Source organism: Engraulis encrasicolus, chromosome 5 (assembly GCF_034702125.1).
Source record: "Engraulis encrasicolus isolate BLACKSEA-1 chromosome 5, IST_EnEncr_1.0, whole genome shotgun sequence".
NCBI lineage: Eukaryota > Metazoa > Chordata > Actinopteri > Clupeiformes > Engraulidae > Engraulis > Engraulis encrasicolus.
Window position 1 is genome coordinate 24,094,512 of NC_085861.1, and position 20,387 is coordinate 24,114,898.

Sequence of the window (20,387 nt, forward strand, 5' to 3'; positions counted from 1 at the left end):
ATATTTTTTTTTGGGGGGAAGCAACTTTTTAAAGTGACGACACCTCTGATCCCCCAAAGGGCAATTTACACAGTATCTTATCACATGCTTTTGGCCACTGAATCGGTTGTCATCCCTGGGTCATCCACTCTGGCGTTGTTCATGATGGAATGGTTTCAGGTTTCTCACTTGTGCTTAGTTCTTCTTCCTCTGATGAGTCTTGTATATTGATCATAAAGCTTGTATCTGTGTCCTTTAGATTTGAGAGCTGTCTGCCAATGAGACCTCTGCCCCCACTGTGTAATATTTTTCAGTTTCTTTCCAGAACCTATGCTGCCCATTCACAATGTTATTTTTTTCACTAATACTTCCCACCGCCATTGAAGTTATGACTGGGAAGATTACACTTTTCATATGAAAAGGTGGATCTTCTCCATGTCTGCCATATCGAATTTCCAGAAATGGGCATTTTTAGCTACATGGCGCACTGTACTTTGGTCATGCAACACGGAGGCGAGGCGACATCTAGAAGTTATGTTCTTAAAATAAACGAAATCTACTAGGTCTGACAAAACGACCCGTCAGTGCTGGTGAACATTGCACAATACGTCTGTGCATTTGAACTGTGCACGTAGCCTAAATGTCCGTATCCACCTGAAAGAAAGAGGTGTGTGACCGTCAAGTAGGCGGGGAGTGCATGGGCATGTGGAGAGAGGGAGAAGACGTTTAAGTATTTTATTAGCTGCATTGGAAGGTGTGGATGACAATTGCAGCATTGACTGGTTTTAAAGTGAAGCTGCAACGGGCGAGTTATGCTCTCTCTTGAGCCTCTTGAGCCTAGTTTTGATTTTTGTTCCATTCTAGGTATGCGCTATCTGTATCCCGCAACGGTAGCAGCGACAGGATTGTCAAACTGCCTTCAATACAAGTAAACTAGATGTGTCTGTTGTTTTGTAGCCACACAGACCCGACGTAAATGAAAATGAAACATTAAATATTTATGTCACGTGCATTTTTGATCGCACTACCAGCCAGTGCAGTAGTTTGGAACAAAGAAGTGGATCAACGCTTAAAGAGAGGGGGAAAATATTAGAGGCGCATCAGAACGCAGCTTCTTCGACTTCTCAACTCACTTCAATGCCCCTTCAACAACGTGTGTCTGGCAGTAGGCTAGTGTTCATATGGCTACAGAAATATGGTCACTCATGCACGTAACGTCCGTTCCAATTCAGGATGTGGTCACTAATTAATGATTTCAAGATCACTTGCCGTTTATACAACCGCAAACATCCCCTGTTCTGTATTTGTTTTCCGTGATTCTTCTCTGGTGGTGATTACAGAAACGATTAGTTTTCCTTATTCACAGATATCTGTTTTATAGTTTGTGAGGTCAGATAACATTTAGTCATTGAACTGTGCAATACTGCAATATATTGCGTCCAAAATATTACAATCCAGAATTGTGCTAATTGTATTGCACAGAGTATTTTTTAAACTTATTATTACCTTTATTTAAACAGGAAGATCCCATTGAGTCACCTCTTTTTCCAGGGAGTGTGTGATAGTCACCCCTGCAGATTATTGCAGTAGCCTAATAGCCTGATAAACCAGACTAAATGTGGATGTCTAATTTAGTCTGGCCTCGATGCATAATACATCCGAAGATTGTTGATGAGAACAACCTTCCCTCAAAACCCTGCCCGCTTTGATTCAAAACACATATTTGCGTTGTAATTGGTTTGCCAGATTCATGGCATTCTGGCTTCATTCAATCATTATGCGAGGCCAGACCCACCCGTAGACAAAACATTTTGCCGTCTAGCGGGTGGCGCTGGTTCACCAGGCTAGTAGCCTAAGTGCTGTAGCACTGCAGTTTTGATATTCCATGGACAACAAATGATTCTTTTTTGTGAATCTCTGCTCTGCTTGATGCTCAATGTTAGGATTAAAGCTTGCTTTTAAAAATCTAGAAAAAGTTATTTTACCACCTAGGCCTAGTGACCGGCGGCCGCTGCTGACATGTGCGGCCCACCTCCACCTCTTGGTTTCAAAATGTGGCCCACTTGAAAAACTAAGTGAATAGCCCTGTTACAGACTACGTGTGCATTCCAATATGTGGTCTTGCATGCTCCACTTGTGCTTGTGGCCTCGTACCAGGAAGTAATACATTGTGATGACATCACTGACAACAGCATTATATTTCAATTAGTGCTGTCAATCGATTGAAATATTTAATCGCATACATGCCATAGTTAACTCGCGATTAATCACATTTTAGTCGCATAATTATGTCTCATTTAAAATCATTGCAACACTTCTATCGTTGTAGGCCTACAAAAAGGGCTATAGGTTTGTGCAAATATTTTTTTTGAAAATTGAAGACAATGAGTGTTAGACACTTACATCTGCCCTAGTGGCATATGATATTTAAAAAATAAGGTGGAGAAAAATTATAACAAGAACATAAATAGGCCTATGCACAAAGACACACACACATAGGCTACACAGAAGATATTTAGTTTCCAGTGACCGGAGGGGAGAAAATGTGCCTCATACAGCAGGGCTAGGCTATATTGTGTGGGATTGTGCCTCCTTGGCATTTTTTAGGCGAAATGACATTATAAGATCATCTGATGGCGTATATGTAGACTACTACATTCATAAAGATGTATTTCTTGGTGAGAAAACCAATAAGCCTGGGGATAACACTTTCAAACAAAGCTCGTTTGTTAGCCTACTACTTATGACAGCTCTGATAAGTTAAAAGTGTAGTGGACGAAGGGTAGGAAACTACACCTCTCTCTGTCAACAAGAAAACGGCAAATTTGATGCTCTGTTGATCATATGTAACAGCCAATAATAGATGCTCAAAACTTTGTTTGTAGTCTTGAAATGGATGTAGGATTCAAAACGGACTATTTGGGGCTGTTTAAAAGTATGCAAGACGCGAGGCTCTGCGTCTTCTGTAACCGGCATGCTGGGAATTGTAGTTAAGCGCTGTTACCTGCGGTCAGCCAGTTTATGAAAAAAAACTTCACAGGGTCACATCTAGCGTTAATCTCGCGATAAAAAAATTATCGCTGTTAAAAAGGGGTTGAGTTAACGCGATCATTTTGACCGCACTAATTTCAATATCTTGCAAAAGCTCAATTGTAAAGTCATTTTCTCATTTGCAAACTGGATGGTGAATGAAAAATAGTCCCCCAAAAATTGTTCTGGCTAGGCTGATGGCGGGGAAACTTAATTGGTTTCTCCACAGAGGCGGGGCATCAGCAAAACGTGAGGCCACAAGCACAAGTGGAGGATGCAAGGTTGCATATTGGAATGCATCCTATATTGACGCTTCAGATGTGAATAGAACATGTTTTTAAAGGAATTTGTTGATGTTGAAGCAATAAATACTCAGATTATTTTTTGACTGGAGAAGTGGAATCCTACTAGTCTCCCAGACCAAGTAGTAGAGCTCACAAAGTTGTGTGGAAGTACAGGTTTGGCAAGAGCCAGGCAACACAAGGTAGCCCTGAAAGTGAGCTCTGGATTTTGTTCTCATTTTATTAGTGCACCCTGTTACATGATGGCTTTTACCATCACATGGTACAAAACTTTGGATGGGTACGTTCTTTGGTTACACTGAAAAGCAGTGAAATAATTTCAGACACTTCACCCCAATAGCTTATAACGTCACTCATGACTGCTTCACGCTCATCGCAAGGAAGACTCAAAACTGCCTTAGCTCATTGACTCGATTCTCATACTGTATGGATATGGAACTGTGTGACTTTCCTTTTTTTTTAGCAACTAAGCAAGTATTAAGATTCAAAATAAAATTGATTTTATGCGTGTCAGTCAATGTTTTCCGAAATCTGACTGTAGATATGAGACTAGTCTGTTTCAACTGTAAGCCTTTTGAATTATGAGCTGTATTTATAAATGTACAATATGGAGTCAGTATCAATTTCAGCTTTTTTCAGTAGAATGACCTGACTTGCAGTTCTACTCTTGCTTACTTCTATTTTCTTGAACATTTTGGTTGTGTGTGAAAGGTTTGTGCAGACTATGGTGCTGACACTCTCTTCAGCTCAGATGGTTGTCTCATGGATTTTGTCCTGTCTGCAGTTGAACACAGTAATTAAACACATCTTTTTTTTCTTTGTACACAGCTGGCTTGACCATCCCCCTGTTGTTTGGCTGTGGGACTCTGTCAGCAGGACAGGTAAGCCAAGTGTTAAAGTAGGGGTGGGCGATATGGCCAAAAATGTATACCTCGGTATAATTTTAGTCACGGTATATATCACGGTATATATCACGGTATTGTACATTTGTTTAAAATTGAAGCGTTGCAAACCTTTGCATTTGATTTTTGGAAATGACACAATGTCCTTTCATATATGTGTGAATTCTTGCCATTACATTTTTAAAAAACAAGCAAAAACTAGTCTATGTAAAATGCATTTTGCAATGCAATGCAATGCTACCCAATAGAACACTGTCAATTTCACCAAGTGTCGAAGGGGTTAAACTACGGTAGAGAGGGGGAAAAGGGAGGGGTGTCAAACTGAACACATTGGGAGTAAATAGAACTGAACGTGGATTGTATCAACTACATCGTTCATTGCACCTTTTTTTCTATTTCTGGAGTTGTTTATGGTAATTTTGAAATGTGTGCTTGCATCTGTGATTATGCCAAGCATAATGGTTTAAGATGTCATTGTTAAAGTTAGGAAAAACGAACTTTCACATGAGGCAGTTAGCAATGCATTGCAGAACTAATGCATTTGAATGGCAATGGCAGCTTTCACTGCACCAGCGGTTAGCGTGCTAACGTTAGCGAAATCGCTAATGCCACATTTTAAACAGTGAACAGTCAATTTAGTTACTAACACCAGTCAGATATCATGAATGATATTATCTCAACTGGAAACAGTGACATACAGCTGTTACGGCTGGCGCAATGTGTTAAATGTAAGGCAACCAATGTTAGCACATTAAGCACATTTATTTTGTCAGACACCAGCATAGACATGAATGACTTGGGCTGTTAGCTAGTTAGCTTGCATTTCGTGCCCAGTAAATTGTGGAGTCCAGAATCGAAATGTGTTGCCATCACATACCATTTCAAACAATAGTTCATTACACTAACCATACATTTTACACTTGAAGCTTATTCAAAGGAAATGCTGTTTCTCTACAACCACATTGCTACAACTTGAGGCAGTCAGTCGGGTGGATGTTCATAACGTTGTCTATACTGCCATCTGCAGGATGCAATGCGCTATATCACGGTAGAACGGTATGGCCAAAATCCATACCTTGGTGGAAAAAATACCTTTTACGATAGTATACCGTCCATACCGCCCACCCCTATGTTAAAGTTTGCCCCATGCATTTATTTTTTTGTACCTTTTCAATAGAGAAACATGACAAAATAACTTGAGAGCTCTAAAGTATCACAGTAATGGAAGAGTTAAATCCAGTCTTGGTCATTGAACACAGATTGTTGCATAGAGCAATGCCGCAGGGCAAGGCCCCCCAAACTGGGAGGTTGCAGTGTGACAGTGCTTGTGTTAAGCCGGATCACACCGCACTCTCGATTAAAAGGTGCCAAACATAAACAAAAAGTGTGACAGTGCTTAAAACCTTGAATATATGCTTTCATATGATATAACCATACCATGATGTCGTTAGTGATATTCACTTGTATGGTTAATATGCATCTGTTTTTCCTGTGACCTTCAAATGAATTCTTTTTTTGATACTTGCCACTCGCCTTACTTCATAACGACCATCTGGAGCTATATCATAGGCATAGTTTTCCGAAGGTGAAAAAATCCTTAGCTGCTACTGTTACTACTCACAGATTTGGAAATACAGTTGAAATTGCAGAATCAATGTCAATGACTTGAGTCCATGTGAGCGGGTATTGTTGCTGAAACAACCGCATTTCACTTATTTTGCAGTGGAGAAGGGGAAAAATAAGTGAAATAAGGTTGTTTCAGCAACAATACCCGCTCACATGGACTCACATGGTCATTGACATTGATTCTGTAATTTCAACCGCATTTCACTTATTTTTCCCCTTCTCCACTGCGGTCCAAATTTTGACTGTCATGTCTATGAAAATTCTGCAATTCTTATTGGTTCATCTGCATTTCATTTTGGGAGCAGGGCGAATCAGAAGGTCTCCCAGACCCTCATGTGAGCTCACAATGTTGAATGGAAATACACCATGGTCTGGCGAGAGTCAACCAAAGCCAAACTCCCTTCAATTGTAATAATTTAGGCACAGGGTATTGGTTTCTGTCCCTGGAGCAGGTTATATGCCTTGCTAAGGGCACTTATTGGATGAGGGTGCAGGAGACCACCCAAACACAATCCCAGCTGGTACAGGATCCTGACATCATGGTCGACCATAGTCTCTTCAAAAAGCTTAGAATGCATTAAGAACATATTATTAGGAACCATCTGTAATTCGACTTGGCATGCAAGGGCATTTAAGGTCACTTAGAAATAGTTAAGGTTCTGACTTTTATCTCCTTTTTTGAGCTAGATTGACTGGCCTACATAGCTTTCGGCTCCGTTGTGTGTTGTCCTGCTGCCTTGCCACCTCATTTCTCACCTTCCCATTTCTCACCTAATTTCCAAACTATGCACAGCAGAGTTTCTGGTGCATGGTCTCTGTTCCTCTGTAATGTCTGCAGTGCACATACAAAATCGTCAGTCCTACACAGAAGGCAAATCGTATCCCAAAATGCGTCCCGAAAGTAATGGATAGATGGATAGCCATTTTGTTTATTATTAGTATTAGTTATGTACAGTCTTAGTTTCTACTTTTTCTCTTTCTCAAGCACATTGTGTTTGATATGATGGCCTATAAAATTACTATTGATACATTTTAATCACATAAATGCCACAAGGTCACTCACAATTAACTAATATCACATGCACACACACACACACACACACACACACAGCAAAGGCCTATTTTGATTGAACAGTGACATGATGGGAGAAAATCTGTCTCATAGAGACACAGGGCCTACATCAGAGATTCTTTAAGTATATAGAGATATGCCATTGTAATAGGTTGCTATGGGCACCTAACATGACCAGGTTCCGGTCTGCCTAAAGGGGCATGTCATAATACTCCTAGCATTGAATAGAACAGTCCTTCGGTCTGCCTAAAGGGGGATCCCCCCCCTCCCCCTTGCAATAATAGAACCCGGAAACAATGGGCCAGCGGCCTGCCTACAGCGGCCTGCCTGCATTTCCCCTAGAGCAGTGTGGGGTTAGGTGCCGTCCTCACCTTGGCACCTGAGATTTGTTTAAATAACTAGCTGATATCTTCAGGTGTATTGATTTTCAAATTAAGAAATAGATCTTGAGAAATGTAGTCTGCAAATATACTTTTACAAACAAATAAAGCTCAAATGTTGCTTACGTCTTCATTTATGGCAACCCTGACGTTAATAATGAGAATTTGCAAGTGTAGCCTACTACGGACCTGGCAAAGGGGAGGACGCCAGATGTTTGGTCAACAAAACGGCACATTGATCCAATTTGATTCAATAAATCTTAAATTTGCTCAGAACTTTGATTGTAGCCTAAAGCGGGGCTTAGCATTCAAAACAAGTCAGCTTTTTTATTGTCACTTTCTTCATATGCACAAATCATACAAGGGAAATGAAATTACGTTTTTTTCTCTATACCATGCCAGGACATAGTCTGTAAAATGTCAGTCCTGTATGTCTGACATAAAGTGCAAGACAGGACAGGTAACAGTGATGGACTGGTAACAATAAGTGGTCAATAATAAATACAGTACAAATGAACATTTAACATTGAACATGTAAACAGAAGATAAGATAAATATAGAATGTAGACATTGCAATAATAGAAATAATAACAGTGACAGTAGCAATATTAACAGTATAATAACAATGATTATATAAAGTAGTAGCAGCATTGTAGCAGCATGTTGTTTTGTTCTTATGTTCCAGGACTGTGTGTGTGTGTGTGTTCTTGTGGGGCAGTGCAGGTTCAGTCCAATAGTGGGATACAAAAAAGTCAGGGCTTTGCTGTACTACTCATTGTGCAGTCCAGCATGGTCCATTGTAGTCCAGTGGTCAAGTAGCAGCATAGTTGGAGGTACAAGCTCATAGCGCAAGCAGTTCTAGGAAATGGAGATCAGAGAGTGCAGGTAGGTGCAGTCACATGGAGCAGTTCGAGTGAGTGAGTGAGTGGGCGAGTGAGTGAGGTCGGTCAGTCAGTCAGTGAGTGAGGTCGGTCAGTGAGTGAGGTCAGTGAGTCTTAGCTTCCTGTCTGCCTGGTGGCTGGGGCACACCGAGTAGGGAGGGGGTGGAGGGAGTTCAGCATTCTGATGACCTGGTGGATGAAGGTATTCGCCAGCCGGGTGGTTCTGGACCGAAGGCTCCCGTACTGCTGTCCGGAGGGCAGGAGACGGATCAGGTTGTGTGCTGGGTAGAGGTGCTCCGATCACCATTTTTTGGGTCCGATCACCGATACCGATCACCAAAAATCTTTATCTGCCGATTACCGATCATTGCCGATCACAAAAATGATTTCCTATTTTTTTAATAGCCTATTAATTATCCTTATTGAATACCATTTCTGCCCATAAACCAATCAATCTTAATTTGCACATGTCTATTATTAGGCTATTATTATTATTATTATTATTATCTTTCAGACTAGTGTTGGTAATACAGTCTACAGTATTAATCAATGTATAAGTTATTGCATAGAATAACTAAACTATTTAAGATTGAATTGAAACTGAAACATTACATCAAATAGTCTTCCACATACGAGAAAAAAACAACCTGTCGCTTTAAATGAGCAGCCTCGTGAGGAGAGCCCCTCCCCTCTCTGTCACCGTCCACAGTTGCAGTGCTCCACTACCGTTCTGAATCTCTCTCTCAAGTTTTAACCACATCTGTCGCCGTTTGGTGTTTCAGCGACTATCAAACTAATCGACTGACTGCCAATTACAACTTTGAAAACAATAATTGACATGTTTGTGCTGACAACGTGAAGTTGTCGCGTGCTGACCAAGGCAACTACACAGGTTATAACGTAACATGGCTCACTGGCGAGTACTCAATCGCAAATTACATTGTCACTCAGGTAAACGGCGCATGGATCGGAAAATCAGATCATTGTTGATGCAGATATGGTTATGAATGGTGGAAATGAAGGGGGGAATGGCGAAAAGTTATAGACAAGCAAAGATGCCTTCTTTTGGTGCAGTTGCAGCTGTGCAGAGCCAGCGCCTACATGCAGCGCCAGGTGTAAAGGCAAATGGTTGCGTGAGGAATTTAATATCTCTCGATCGGTTTTTTGATCGGCATGTTTTTCCGATCACCGATCAGGCTATTTTTGGCCATTATCGGCCGGTCATGATCGGCAGCCGAGCAATCGGAGCACCTCTAGTGCTGGGTGGGTCTCATCCCTCACAATTGTGAGGGCTTTGCGGGTGAGGCGGCTGGTGTAGATGTCTTGCAGGGAGGGGAGAGGTGCCTTGATGATCCTCCCAGCTGTGTTCACTATGCGTTGCAGGGCTTTCCTGTTGTAGTCAGTGCAGCTCCCGCCCCATACAGTGATACAGCTGGTGATGATGCTTTCAATGGTTCCTCTGTCAAAGTATTTGTGTACTGTTTAGATGTGGGGAAAGTTTGTTTTGAAGTAGCATTTAAGTTAGCTGCAGGAGGCTAAAAAGCCATTTCACTTCAATAGGGCTAGCCACGGCTATTGTTAAACCAGTTTGAAGTCCTCAACACACAGTTCGTAATCAAATATGGGCCATAACTTTCAAAAACGGAGCATAGAGAACTTTGTAAATCATTCATTTATTTGCAGACTGACACCCTTCTTTGTTGTCTATCTCACTGCGGTACGCTACCGTGTAGTCAGCCAATGCTAAAGTGAAGAGTCCCATCTCGACTAGGGCTGTCAACGAATATTCGAAGTTCGAATTCGAGTTCGAATAGTGCTAAAAACACGAACTCAAATGGGGATATTAATATTCAAATGTGGGAAGAAAACGTGTGGTAGAGATGGCGCTGGCTGAAAGCAGGAAGTGTGGCCCAAATGGACGGCAGAATAAAAAAATTAAGCTCCCGTGTTGTCTTTACCATATGTACTTTTCAGCTACATGGACATTTGATGCAGCATTTTCATGACGACGTGAACTGGGGTGCTGTTTTGTTAGTCATGGTCTTGAATGATGCCCAGCGCCTAGGCTGCCTGCCCCCTTGAGAGGCTGGCCGAGTTAACATGCCTACTTAACGCCATTTGGCTCGAGAACCATTAATGACACCACCGAAAGTGGCAGACCATTCATGGTTACAAGTGCCATACACACTCTGGTCTTGTATTTTCGGAAGCAAGCCCTATGCTGTTCATGAGAGAAATGGCAGAATCGGCCAAGCACAACGCACTGTAGGTCTATACTGAAAGTGTGATTTGTGACTGATCACAATAAAACATACATTTTGTTGTAGCCTACATTGCCAGATCATTCCAAGACCATGTGAGAGCAAGCATTACTCTGACTGCAGTTTTACAATTACATCGCCTAACACATATTTTGTTAAGTTACATGATATATTCGTACATGACAATCTTTTTCAAAATCAAAGATCATGATCCACCCAACTCAAGATTCCATTGTCATTACTGCCCTCGTTTTTTGGATGTTTTGTTCAATATTGACAGTTGTATTGGTTAACTTGACAGTGCGCTGTGGATTTCTTAATGTTATGATGTAATGTAAAATGTTCATCCGCATACTTTCACCCTCAATTTTGATTTTAACCCTTGTAAGGTGTTCAGGTCATTTTGACACATTTTAATTTTTTTGCTTGAGAAAACTATTATCCGTTATTATTCTTTCACTCTTAAATTCACTGGCTTTGGCTCATTTTCTGTGAGGAACATGAATCTGAAAAAAAAAATCTCTATCTGTCGCTCTCAAAGAACGTTTATAAACTATATTTCACAAGCAGTAGGGAACATGAAGATGTATATAAGCTTTGGGTCATTTTGACCCGGGCATATAGAAAACAAATAATCAAACTCCTTTTATGTAACAAAAGCATGAACACCACTTTACAAGGGTTAATTTCCAAGCTTTCTGTCCTTAGACCTACCTCAGAGCCCTAACTGTATGGGCATTTTCCATTTAAAATGGACATTCTTTCGTGTCTGGTACCTTTTAATTATGTAATTAAGTGGTGCAACCCAAGTTTCTTTATGTAACATTTTGAAATGTTGTCGTTTAGGTTCCCTTCAAAATGAAGCTAACGGTTGTCCACAGTTGCGAAACTGCAGCTGGAAAAACGGTACGTTGCCTTGTGATTTTCATCAATCTTGACAAATTCTAAATGCATACTATTTTGTACCTGTGAAATCATTGTCTTCAGATAAATTTTTATTTAAATGCTCTCAATATATTTTGTAGGTTTGGTGACTGATGGTGGCATGTCCCCTTGAGAGTCTACTCAACGCAACATGACCCATGAAATGAATACTTGTGGCCAGACTCTGTCATCAGCCTTGGTGGCCCTGATGGACCCTCAAGATATAGAAGAACAGATGGAGGTTCCAACTGATGCTCCTTTCAAGCAGGAAAACGAACACTCTTCTGAAATGTATCAGGAGGTTACTCAAACTGACTTGAAAGCTGTGTCTGGCACAGCACTGGACTCACTTCCCTTAGAATTGAACTTTTTAATGGACAGTGATGGTTCAGAAAGCACTCCTACAGAGCCTAAAGCTTTAGGTGATGCCTCCCAAGGTTTTTATGTAGCTACAAACTCTGAGGAGCCAAAGGAGAATTCTGTAACGCCAACCTTTCCTGATGGTTTCTCCGACGTGAGTAGTTTCTGTGAACCAGACAACGAAGAGATAATGGATTGCAGTGAGATTTTCAAACAAGACCAAATTGGACAAACCGATTATGCCCCTTACTTTAAGACCCAGAGCAACTTGGATTGTCCATCAGTAGTAGAGAATGGTGTTACTGTGCAGCCACATTTTTGTGAAGATAGTGCAGATTTAATTGGAAAGCAGAAGGTGGAAAAGCAAAGTTCAACAGAAGATCAATACTCAAACGTTAGTAGCCCTGAGCAGGAAAGGGAGAGTAGCATTCATCATGAGGAAGGGCAGAATCAACAACAAGATCTGGGTACTACTTCTGAGATTGCCTCAGACAATGTTTCTGAACCCCTGAATTCAGAGGATGGGGCACTTACTGCAGATGCACAGAATATAATGGGCACAGATGCCAAATCTTGTGATTCTCACCATGAAGAGACTCCTTTTGGCACCAATTCCAGAACCTGCATTTCTCCACCCCCGTCACATGAGATTCTTGAGGAAATGCCCATTCCTGCTACTAGTCAGTCAAGAATGACATCCCAGCCACCACAACGGAAGACTTTGGACTCCATTCCTGACAGTGGCTCAGAAAGCGTAGAACGAGATCAGAGCAGTAGGCTTGACATGGAGGAAAGTTGTTCTAATACACAATCCAGCTTCAGCCCGGAAAAGACTTCCGAGATGCCAGATCTCCCTATTTCTAGTGCACCACATCATGTCCCATCACACGAAATCTACGCAGGACAAGAGATGGAACAAAATGAGCAAAGCACCCCAGAGAGGGTTTCAGACTCTGTTATGCAATATTCCCCAAACGATGAAGCCCAAGACACACCTGCAGACCAAATTGATGAAACCGTTTTGCCTCAAGTTGCCACAGACCATGAGGACAACATAAATGAGAAGCTATCAAGTTGTACTGAGGGAGATGGCAATCGTCCCGCCAGAGGTAGACAACTGGTGGAATCGCAAAAGATGAAGAAGAAATTGAATCCTATTGTGATGTTGGACTACACTGAGACGACCGATGACAAAGTTGGAATTTACCGCTGTGCACAATGCAGTGCTACTACAGAGACTGTAGATCATCTTGTTGAGCACCATCATCGACACACTACACACAATTTCCAACTGTGTCAGACCTGTGGGCGGTACCTAACTTCTGTGCAACTTGCAGAACATCACGATTGTGACCAGGATGAGCTGGAAAAACCCAGGATGTTTCACAGACCCATGCCACAGAGTGCAAGAAAAGGCACTAAATACACCCAGCCAAAATTGCATCATTGCCGTTTTTGCCCCCGCCATTTCACAAAGTCATTAAATTTGAAATGGCACGAAATTAAACATGAAAAGACGGAATTTCAGTGCAACCGATGTGATCTATATTTTCCTGAGGCAGAGTCTGTAGAAAGGCACAAATGTTACGGACCAAAATACAAGCCCAGGACATTGCTAAAAACCAAGAAAACGACCTCCTCTGCTCAATATGACATCCCTGAATGCTTTGTAAAGCTAGTAGATATCTACAAGAGAGACCAGGTTTCATCACCAAATAGATGCAAAATATGCAATGTGACGTTTGTACTACGTGCACAGTACAACTCTCACATGAAGACGCACTCAAGTGCCTCAAAGCCTTTCAAGTGTGGAGATTGTGACAGGGCATTCAAATATTCGTGGAATCTGAATAGACACAGAAGGGAACAGTGTGGTGGAGCACCCAAAATGTACAAGGAGGAACCATCTACATTCCCCCTAGACAAACAAGAGAACACCAGTGTCTCCTCGTCCCATTCAGTGACCTCAAAGTATCAGTGTCCAATCTGCCCACGGTTGTTCAAATACTCTTACGATCTCCACAGACACATGCGTGTGAGGTGCATCCAAGAATATGTACAAAAGCAAAGGAAAAAAAAGAGCAGTGGATCATTCAAGTGTCCTCTCTGTGAATCCCGCTATACCCATGTCCACAATATGAGAAGACATTTCGTAAATACCTGCTTTCCAGTGTATAAACAGACATTCCAGAAACAAAAGCAAGAAAAAGACAGAGATCATTTACCGGGGAAACAAAAGAAAGACAAACAGAGTGATGATTCAGACACCAACCAACTCTCATTTAATGATGAGACATACTATCAATGCAAGTTGTGCCCTGCAGTTTTTTCTCATTCCTCTGGCCTTGTAAAGCATGAAAAGAAACACAGGCTTTTGGCTAAGACTGGAAAGAAAGTGGGGTACAGATACTCTAGTCCTGCTGACTTGAGACTGAAAAATTATTTAACATCGGATCCAGCAAAATGTGGTCCTTTGTCCTGCCGATTTTGTGGGAAACGTTTTTCAAATTCGTTCCAGCTGAACAAACACGTGGCTCTGCACAAGGAAGACAAGCCATACTCTTGCCAGCAATGTGGCCAACATTTTAAAATGCAGGCTCACTTAATTGCCCATAGTAAGTCCCATCAGAAGAGGGTACAATGTGGTGTTTGCGACAACATTTTCCCCAGCATGAGTGATTTGATGGATCACAGGAAATCTCATCATGACAACATGGGAATGCTGAAGTGTCCCGATTGTGCCCGGGAATTCCGCTTTCCAGCGCACTTTCTGAGACACGTGCTGATCCATGAACGCAGGGACAAGCAGAAGGCAACAAAACGTGCTAGAAAGGATACACCTGTGCAGAAGCAGTCCACTGGCCTCACAACTTCTGAGTTCATGTGTTCCCTCTGTCGAAAACCTTTTGCCGATTCACGATCTCTGAGTAAGCACTGTTTAAGTCACTTACCAAAAAACTGGAAGAAATGCCAGTACTGTAAAAAGGAGTACAGTAATCGTGCAGGACTTGTACGCCACATGCGCCTCCATACCGGGGAAAAACCATTTTCCTGCAAAAAATGTGGCCAGTGCTTCTACCGTAAAGAGCCGCTCACTACTCACATAGATCTTTGCACAGGAGCATTGATTGTCCGCAATGCGAAGGACAGTATAAAGGCAGACCAAAAAGAGGAGAAACTTGCTGTGGGAACCGAAACATTTAATTGTCCTCATTGCCCATATTCTTTTATTTGGGCTAGTAGTCTGACAAAGCATTTGAAAGGACACAAACTGAAATTACTTTCCCCTTGCTCTAAATGTGGTAGGTGCTACAAGAAAACGGCATTGCCCTGGCACGATAAGAGATGCAAGGGAAAGGTGACCAACAAAACCATCTTGTTCCAATGTGGTAAATGCGAAAGAGGTTTCAGTCGGAAGGACAACAAGAATGTGCATGAAAGAAATTGCAAAGGCATTGCTAATGTGAAACGTCCAAACAAAACAAGACCGCAAGCCATTAGGACGGCAAAAAAGGACAGACTACAATTCAAATGTCCTCATTGTCCCAACTCTTTCAAATGGAAAAGTTATTTGTTGAGGCATCTTCCTTCTCACAAGGCAGAAAAACCATTTGCATGCATGTATTGTGGCCATAGATATGCAACTCAAAGCCGATATCTTCAACATGAAGCCTTCTGTGATGGAGTTTTCCGACAAAAATCAAAATCACCTCAAGAAGTTAAAACCGAAAACGTGGATAACACTGGAAATGGAATGGCCCACTCGGATGGGAAAGATGGTCAGTACAAGTGTAAGTTCTGTAATAAGAACTTCTCCAAAGCCAGGAACCTCAGGCGTCACATTCTAACCCACACAGATGTGAACCCCTACCGCTGTAAGACATGTGATGGTTCTTTTTCCCGATACGATCATCTTAAAGTACATCAAAACCGCTGTAGGGGGAAAAAGCTAATGCTTGAAGTTCGTGTGCCCAAGATTAGTTCAAATCATGAAGGAACTGGCTGGCAAAACCAGAAAAACAAACAAAAGGAAGCTTTTCAGTGCAAAATCTGCTTCAAGGAGTTCTCTTCTGGAAAAAGTCTGGATTGTCATACTAGCATGAAGCATGTCTCACAATCTCGCAAACCATTTATGTGTCAACGCTGTGGAACAAGATTTTCCAGTACAGAATCACTGCGAAGACACCTGAGGTTGGTGAAATGTAAACGAAGAGTGACTCCAGGAGGTACAGTAAAGCCTGCAAAGGCTACTGAAAAGCAGTGTAGGGAGACGGCAAAACTTTTGCAGAGAATACAAGGCCATTATTCAGAGACACTAAGATTTCAATGTGCTTATTGCCCCAGAAGATTTAAGAGTGGAGCACAAGCACAAGTGCACACCCGTCTTCACACTGGCGAGAAGCCCTTCGGTTGTGAAAATTGTGGCGAGCGTTTCATTCGGCGTGACTACTTGCAGAGACACTTGGCCAAATGCACACCACCTGGAGAAGAGCCTAAAAGGACGCTCTGTGACAAATGTGGAGAGTGGCTTCCACTTGAAGAATTGCAAAGCCACAAAACCCATTGTGTCGTCAGGGTCGACAAAGAAAAGAACACAGTGACAAAGTCTAGTTCCCCTCCGAAAATCAAAGCATTTTCATGTACAAATTGCGATGAAAAATTTCTGCTATTCTCACAGCTCCAACAGCATTTCCTTAATGCACATAGAGAGGACACACAGCAGAACCCAACATCTGATTTAGAAGAAAAAATGGACGTTAAAGAAGAGCTCGCTGTAATGTACACTGCAAGCCCTGTAGAGAGTGATGATACAGATAACAGAATTGAGCAAAAGCCATACAGTTGTCCACACTGCCCCATGCGCTTTATTAACAACAGTGGACTGGGAATGCATATGCGCACACATACAATGACATACCCCTTTTACTGTCGAAAGTGCAACAAAGGCTTCTGGAGTAAGGCTGTGCAGTTAAAGCATATGAGAAAATGTGAAAAATCAAGTCCTGCAAAAATGGTCACACAAAACAGTCCTACAAAAAGTCCTAAAACGACTTCAACATCCCCTGAATCCACAAAGAGTGTGTCCGGAGAAAAAAGTGCAGTCCTGGTCTTTAACAAAGGCTCAAGTACAACCGGAACGGGAGTTCTGCAGACGGAGTTCTCAACCAAGGGGGGCAGCAGAAAAGCGCCAAGAAAACAGGAGATTGCAAACAAATATCAATGCTCAGAATGTGACCAATGCTTCACAGATGGACTTATGCTCATTAGTCATCTTGAGAATCACGGCCGAGAAGAGATCCTTAAGAAAAAATCCTGCGATCTCTGTGGCAAGTCATTTGTAAAACCAAGTGCACTTACGAAGCACATGAGAGACCATCATGGCAAGAAACCTCCTAATACTTGTCAGATATGCTCAAAAGTCTTCCGTTTTGCATCTGATTTGGAAACACACAAATGGTGCCACGATCCCAGTCGACCTTTCTGCTGCTCTGTTTGTGAGTGGAGATACCCTACTCAAAAGGCCCTTAATCACCATATGTCACTGTCCCATCCAATAACATACACATGTCACAAATGCAACATAACGTACACAACCAAAAAAGTATTCCTTAGGCATAAAAGAACAAAGCATGGCTCTGACTCCATTTCTGACGATGAACGGGAAAGGGGTGCCACTTCAGGCAAAACTTCAGGTAAAACTAATGTTGATGATGGAAATGACACTAGTGACACCAGTATTAATTCGTCAAGTGACGATGATTCAGACTCTGCCCCGTATTTCCCTTGTCACGTATGTGGCAAAACCTTCTCAACATGTGAGAGCCTGGAGGATCATCAGCGCTGTCACCTGGGCGAGAAACCATTTGAATGTGAAGAATGTGGAAAATGCTTTGTCCAGCTCAGTAATCTGCAACATCATCAGCGCAGTCACAAATCCGAATTCAAGTGTCAAATTTGTGGACGAGGATTTGTCTCCCTCTTTGCCCTGAAAAGGCATAAACACACGGAAGGAAAGAGCCGTCCCCATCGTTGCTCAAAGTGCAATTTGTGCTTCACTGGACCCACACAGCTTGCCGAACACATGGCAACCCACCGTGACGAACACTTTCCCTGTGATCTCTGTGACCGCACATTCTCATGTAAAACCAGCCGAGCTGAACACCGTAAAACTCACAGTGAACAGGAGGAGGAGGATCCCCCATTGGTTCCACCATCAGTGACCCCACCTGTGATATCACCCCCTTCCTTATCCTCCGAGCATACAGGTGGCTTAACATATCACTGTGGAGTTTGCGGAATGTGCTTCCATGTGCCAGAGGAACTCAAAGAGCATGGCTGTAAACCTGCACCGGAGCGTCCATATGCCTGTCAAGAGTGCGACAAGCACTTTTTGTGCGGACCCCATCTGAAGAAGCATCAGCTTACTCACCAGCTGCCCGGTGCACCCCGCTACCAGTGCAATCAGTGCCACATGAACTTCACTTATCGTCATCACTTCCTGAGCCATCTAAGAACCCATGGTACAGAGCATGAACTGGGAGATGCCCCCTCCAGCAGAAACAAGCCTCCGACAGAGAGCCGGGATCCTGTAAACATCTACCAGTGCCCCATATGCCCCAAAAGCTATGCACAGGCCATGGAGCTGGCTGATCACCTGACAATACATTCCTTCATGTGTAAAGTTTGCAACATGTCTTTTGCATCAAAGGCGAAATTGGCAGAGCATGAACAAGGTCATCTAACAGCCACTACACAGTACGAGTGTACAGAGTGCGGGGGAAGTTTCTTGGGCAGTGACGCCTTCAGGCAGCACCAGTGTGCTCAGCGTCAGCGCTCAGTCACAGAGAAGAGGTCAGAGTCAAAATTGCCATCGCCAAAATCCCTCAAGCATTCCTCAAAGTCGTCAAGGGTGCATGAAGAGGAGGAGGAGGAGGAGGTTGACGTCGGAGAGGACTTTTACAACTGTAGCGTTTGCAAGAAGCGCTTCTCTTCACAAGCAGATCTTGGGGAACATCACAAGACTAATCCAGACTGCCGGCCCTACAAATGCCAGTTTTGTGGAAAGGGCTTCGCTAAAAGGCGCTACCTCCTCAAGCATGAGGCAGTACACAAGAGGTCCTTCAGTTGTCATCTTTGTCCCCAGTCCTTTGATGATGAAGGTGCCCTGGCAGCTCACCTAGAATCTCACACTCGAGAGTTTCAGTGCTCTGTCTGTCCCAAGAACTTCACTACAGCTCAGGACCTGTCTAGACACGAGAAGAAGCACGCTGAAGAGCAAGGCGGGGCTCACCGTTGTGACATGTGCTACAAATCCTTTGGCCATCTCTCACTTCTTAGGAAGCATCAAGAAACTCATGTGGGCGAAGTTGTCTACGAATGCACAGAATGTGACAAGGCCTTTGCCTTCTTCCACCTCTTGGAGGAGCATCAACTTACTCATGCAGCTTCTTCCACTCTTTAATGTCCAGGCCTTGACCAAATGTAAAAAGCAAGCATTCAAAGGAAGGGGAAAATGCCCATCTATCCAACAAAGTAGTAGCGAAGTGACTGGCCAAATGAATCTGCTCTTATGACATGTTCATGTGAATCAGTTCAAAGTTGAGATGTTCCTATGCCTTTCTTGTTCATATTCAGTGGTGGCGGGTTGCTCTACTTCTAATTGTACACGCAGCTGGTTAGTGATTACTACACAAGCTTGTCAATATCTTAATGTATATAGACATGTTTGTTTTGGATTATACTTTCATATGTCCATTTGCACAGTGCAGAGTTGGATGAGTAATTACTTTTTTACATGTGAAATAGACTTTTATATGCCTCATTATCTTGTAAACACATACTGTAACATGTATTGATACTTCTGTTTATAGTCGCAACTGTGGGATTCACCAATTGGACTTTTTAACGTTTATTGTAGTCTCTGAATTATTATACCTGTCCTTTTTGCCCAATGTCCATTACAAGACAAAAATGTTGAGGTTTAACATTTCAGTGAGAATTGAGGTGTATGTAGTTTTTTTGTTTTTCTTTCCCTCAAACTTTTTATTCTCTCTGACAATGTCTTGTGATGATGCTACCATTGAACAATTAGGCACTTGCGTATTTGATGTGACCATACAATGTGGACTCTAATATGGAGACTTCATGATTCATGATTGCATTATTTTCTTTTGTTATGAATAGGCTTCTATTGGCCTGATTTTACATTTTGCTTCTTTTGTATAACTTGGGACATTGGTTGAAGGAAATAAAACGAATACCGTTTTATGTAATTTTGTTTCACTCCATTTTGTCATTGAATAATTTAACTCATATCAGGTAGTAGTACTATTTCTCAGTTGCCTTAACCCATTGTGTCCTGGAGACATACACGCTGCATTCACGTTCTTGAGATTTTAGCTGTTTTATTAAAAAATGTGGGTTAGTTAGAGCTGAATGAACACATTCTAAGGCAAAACGAGGGCCTTAGCTTTTAAATGCAACTCATTTCATGTTTGTATGTGATTCAGAGGCTGAGATATTTAGAATTTAATAGGCAGAGGGCACCCATTCCCAAAAAGGGCTTAGGACAAAATGGGTTAAGCAGCTCCAAGATCTGTGGTGTAAATAATCCCTATAATAAGTAATTGGTATTGGTGGTGAAAATGGTGGTTAATCTAAAATTAAGAT

At 42.2% G+C, this 20,387-nt stretch overlaps 1 protein-coding gene across 2 annotated transcripts in view; it reads left to right on the top strand.

The window, feature by feature from the left end:
* Positions 1-19,990, top strand: part of znf1035 (zinc finger protein 1035) — a 32,123-nt gene extending 12,133 nt beyond the window's left edge. For both annotated transcript variants that reach the window (XM_063198976.1, XM_063198975.1), the window contains exons 3-5: positions 4,140-4,192; positions 11,280-11,339; positions 11,459-19,990. In XM_063198976.1, coding sequence (XP_063055046.1) covers positions 11,509-19,179 — 7,671 coding nt within the window. In that variant the 5' untranslated portion in view covers positions 4,140-4,192; positions 11,280-11,339; positions 11,459-11,508 and the 3' untranslated portion in view covers positions 19,180-19,990. The remainder of the gene's footprint in view (positions 1-4,139; positions 4,193-11,279; positions 11,340-11,458) is intronic.
* The last annotated feature ends 397 nt before the right edge of the window (positions 19,991-20,387 follow it).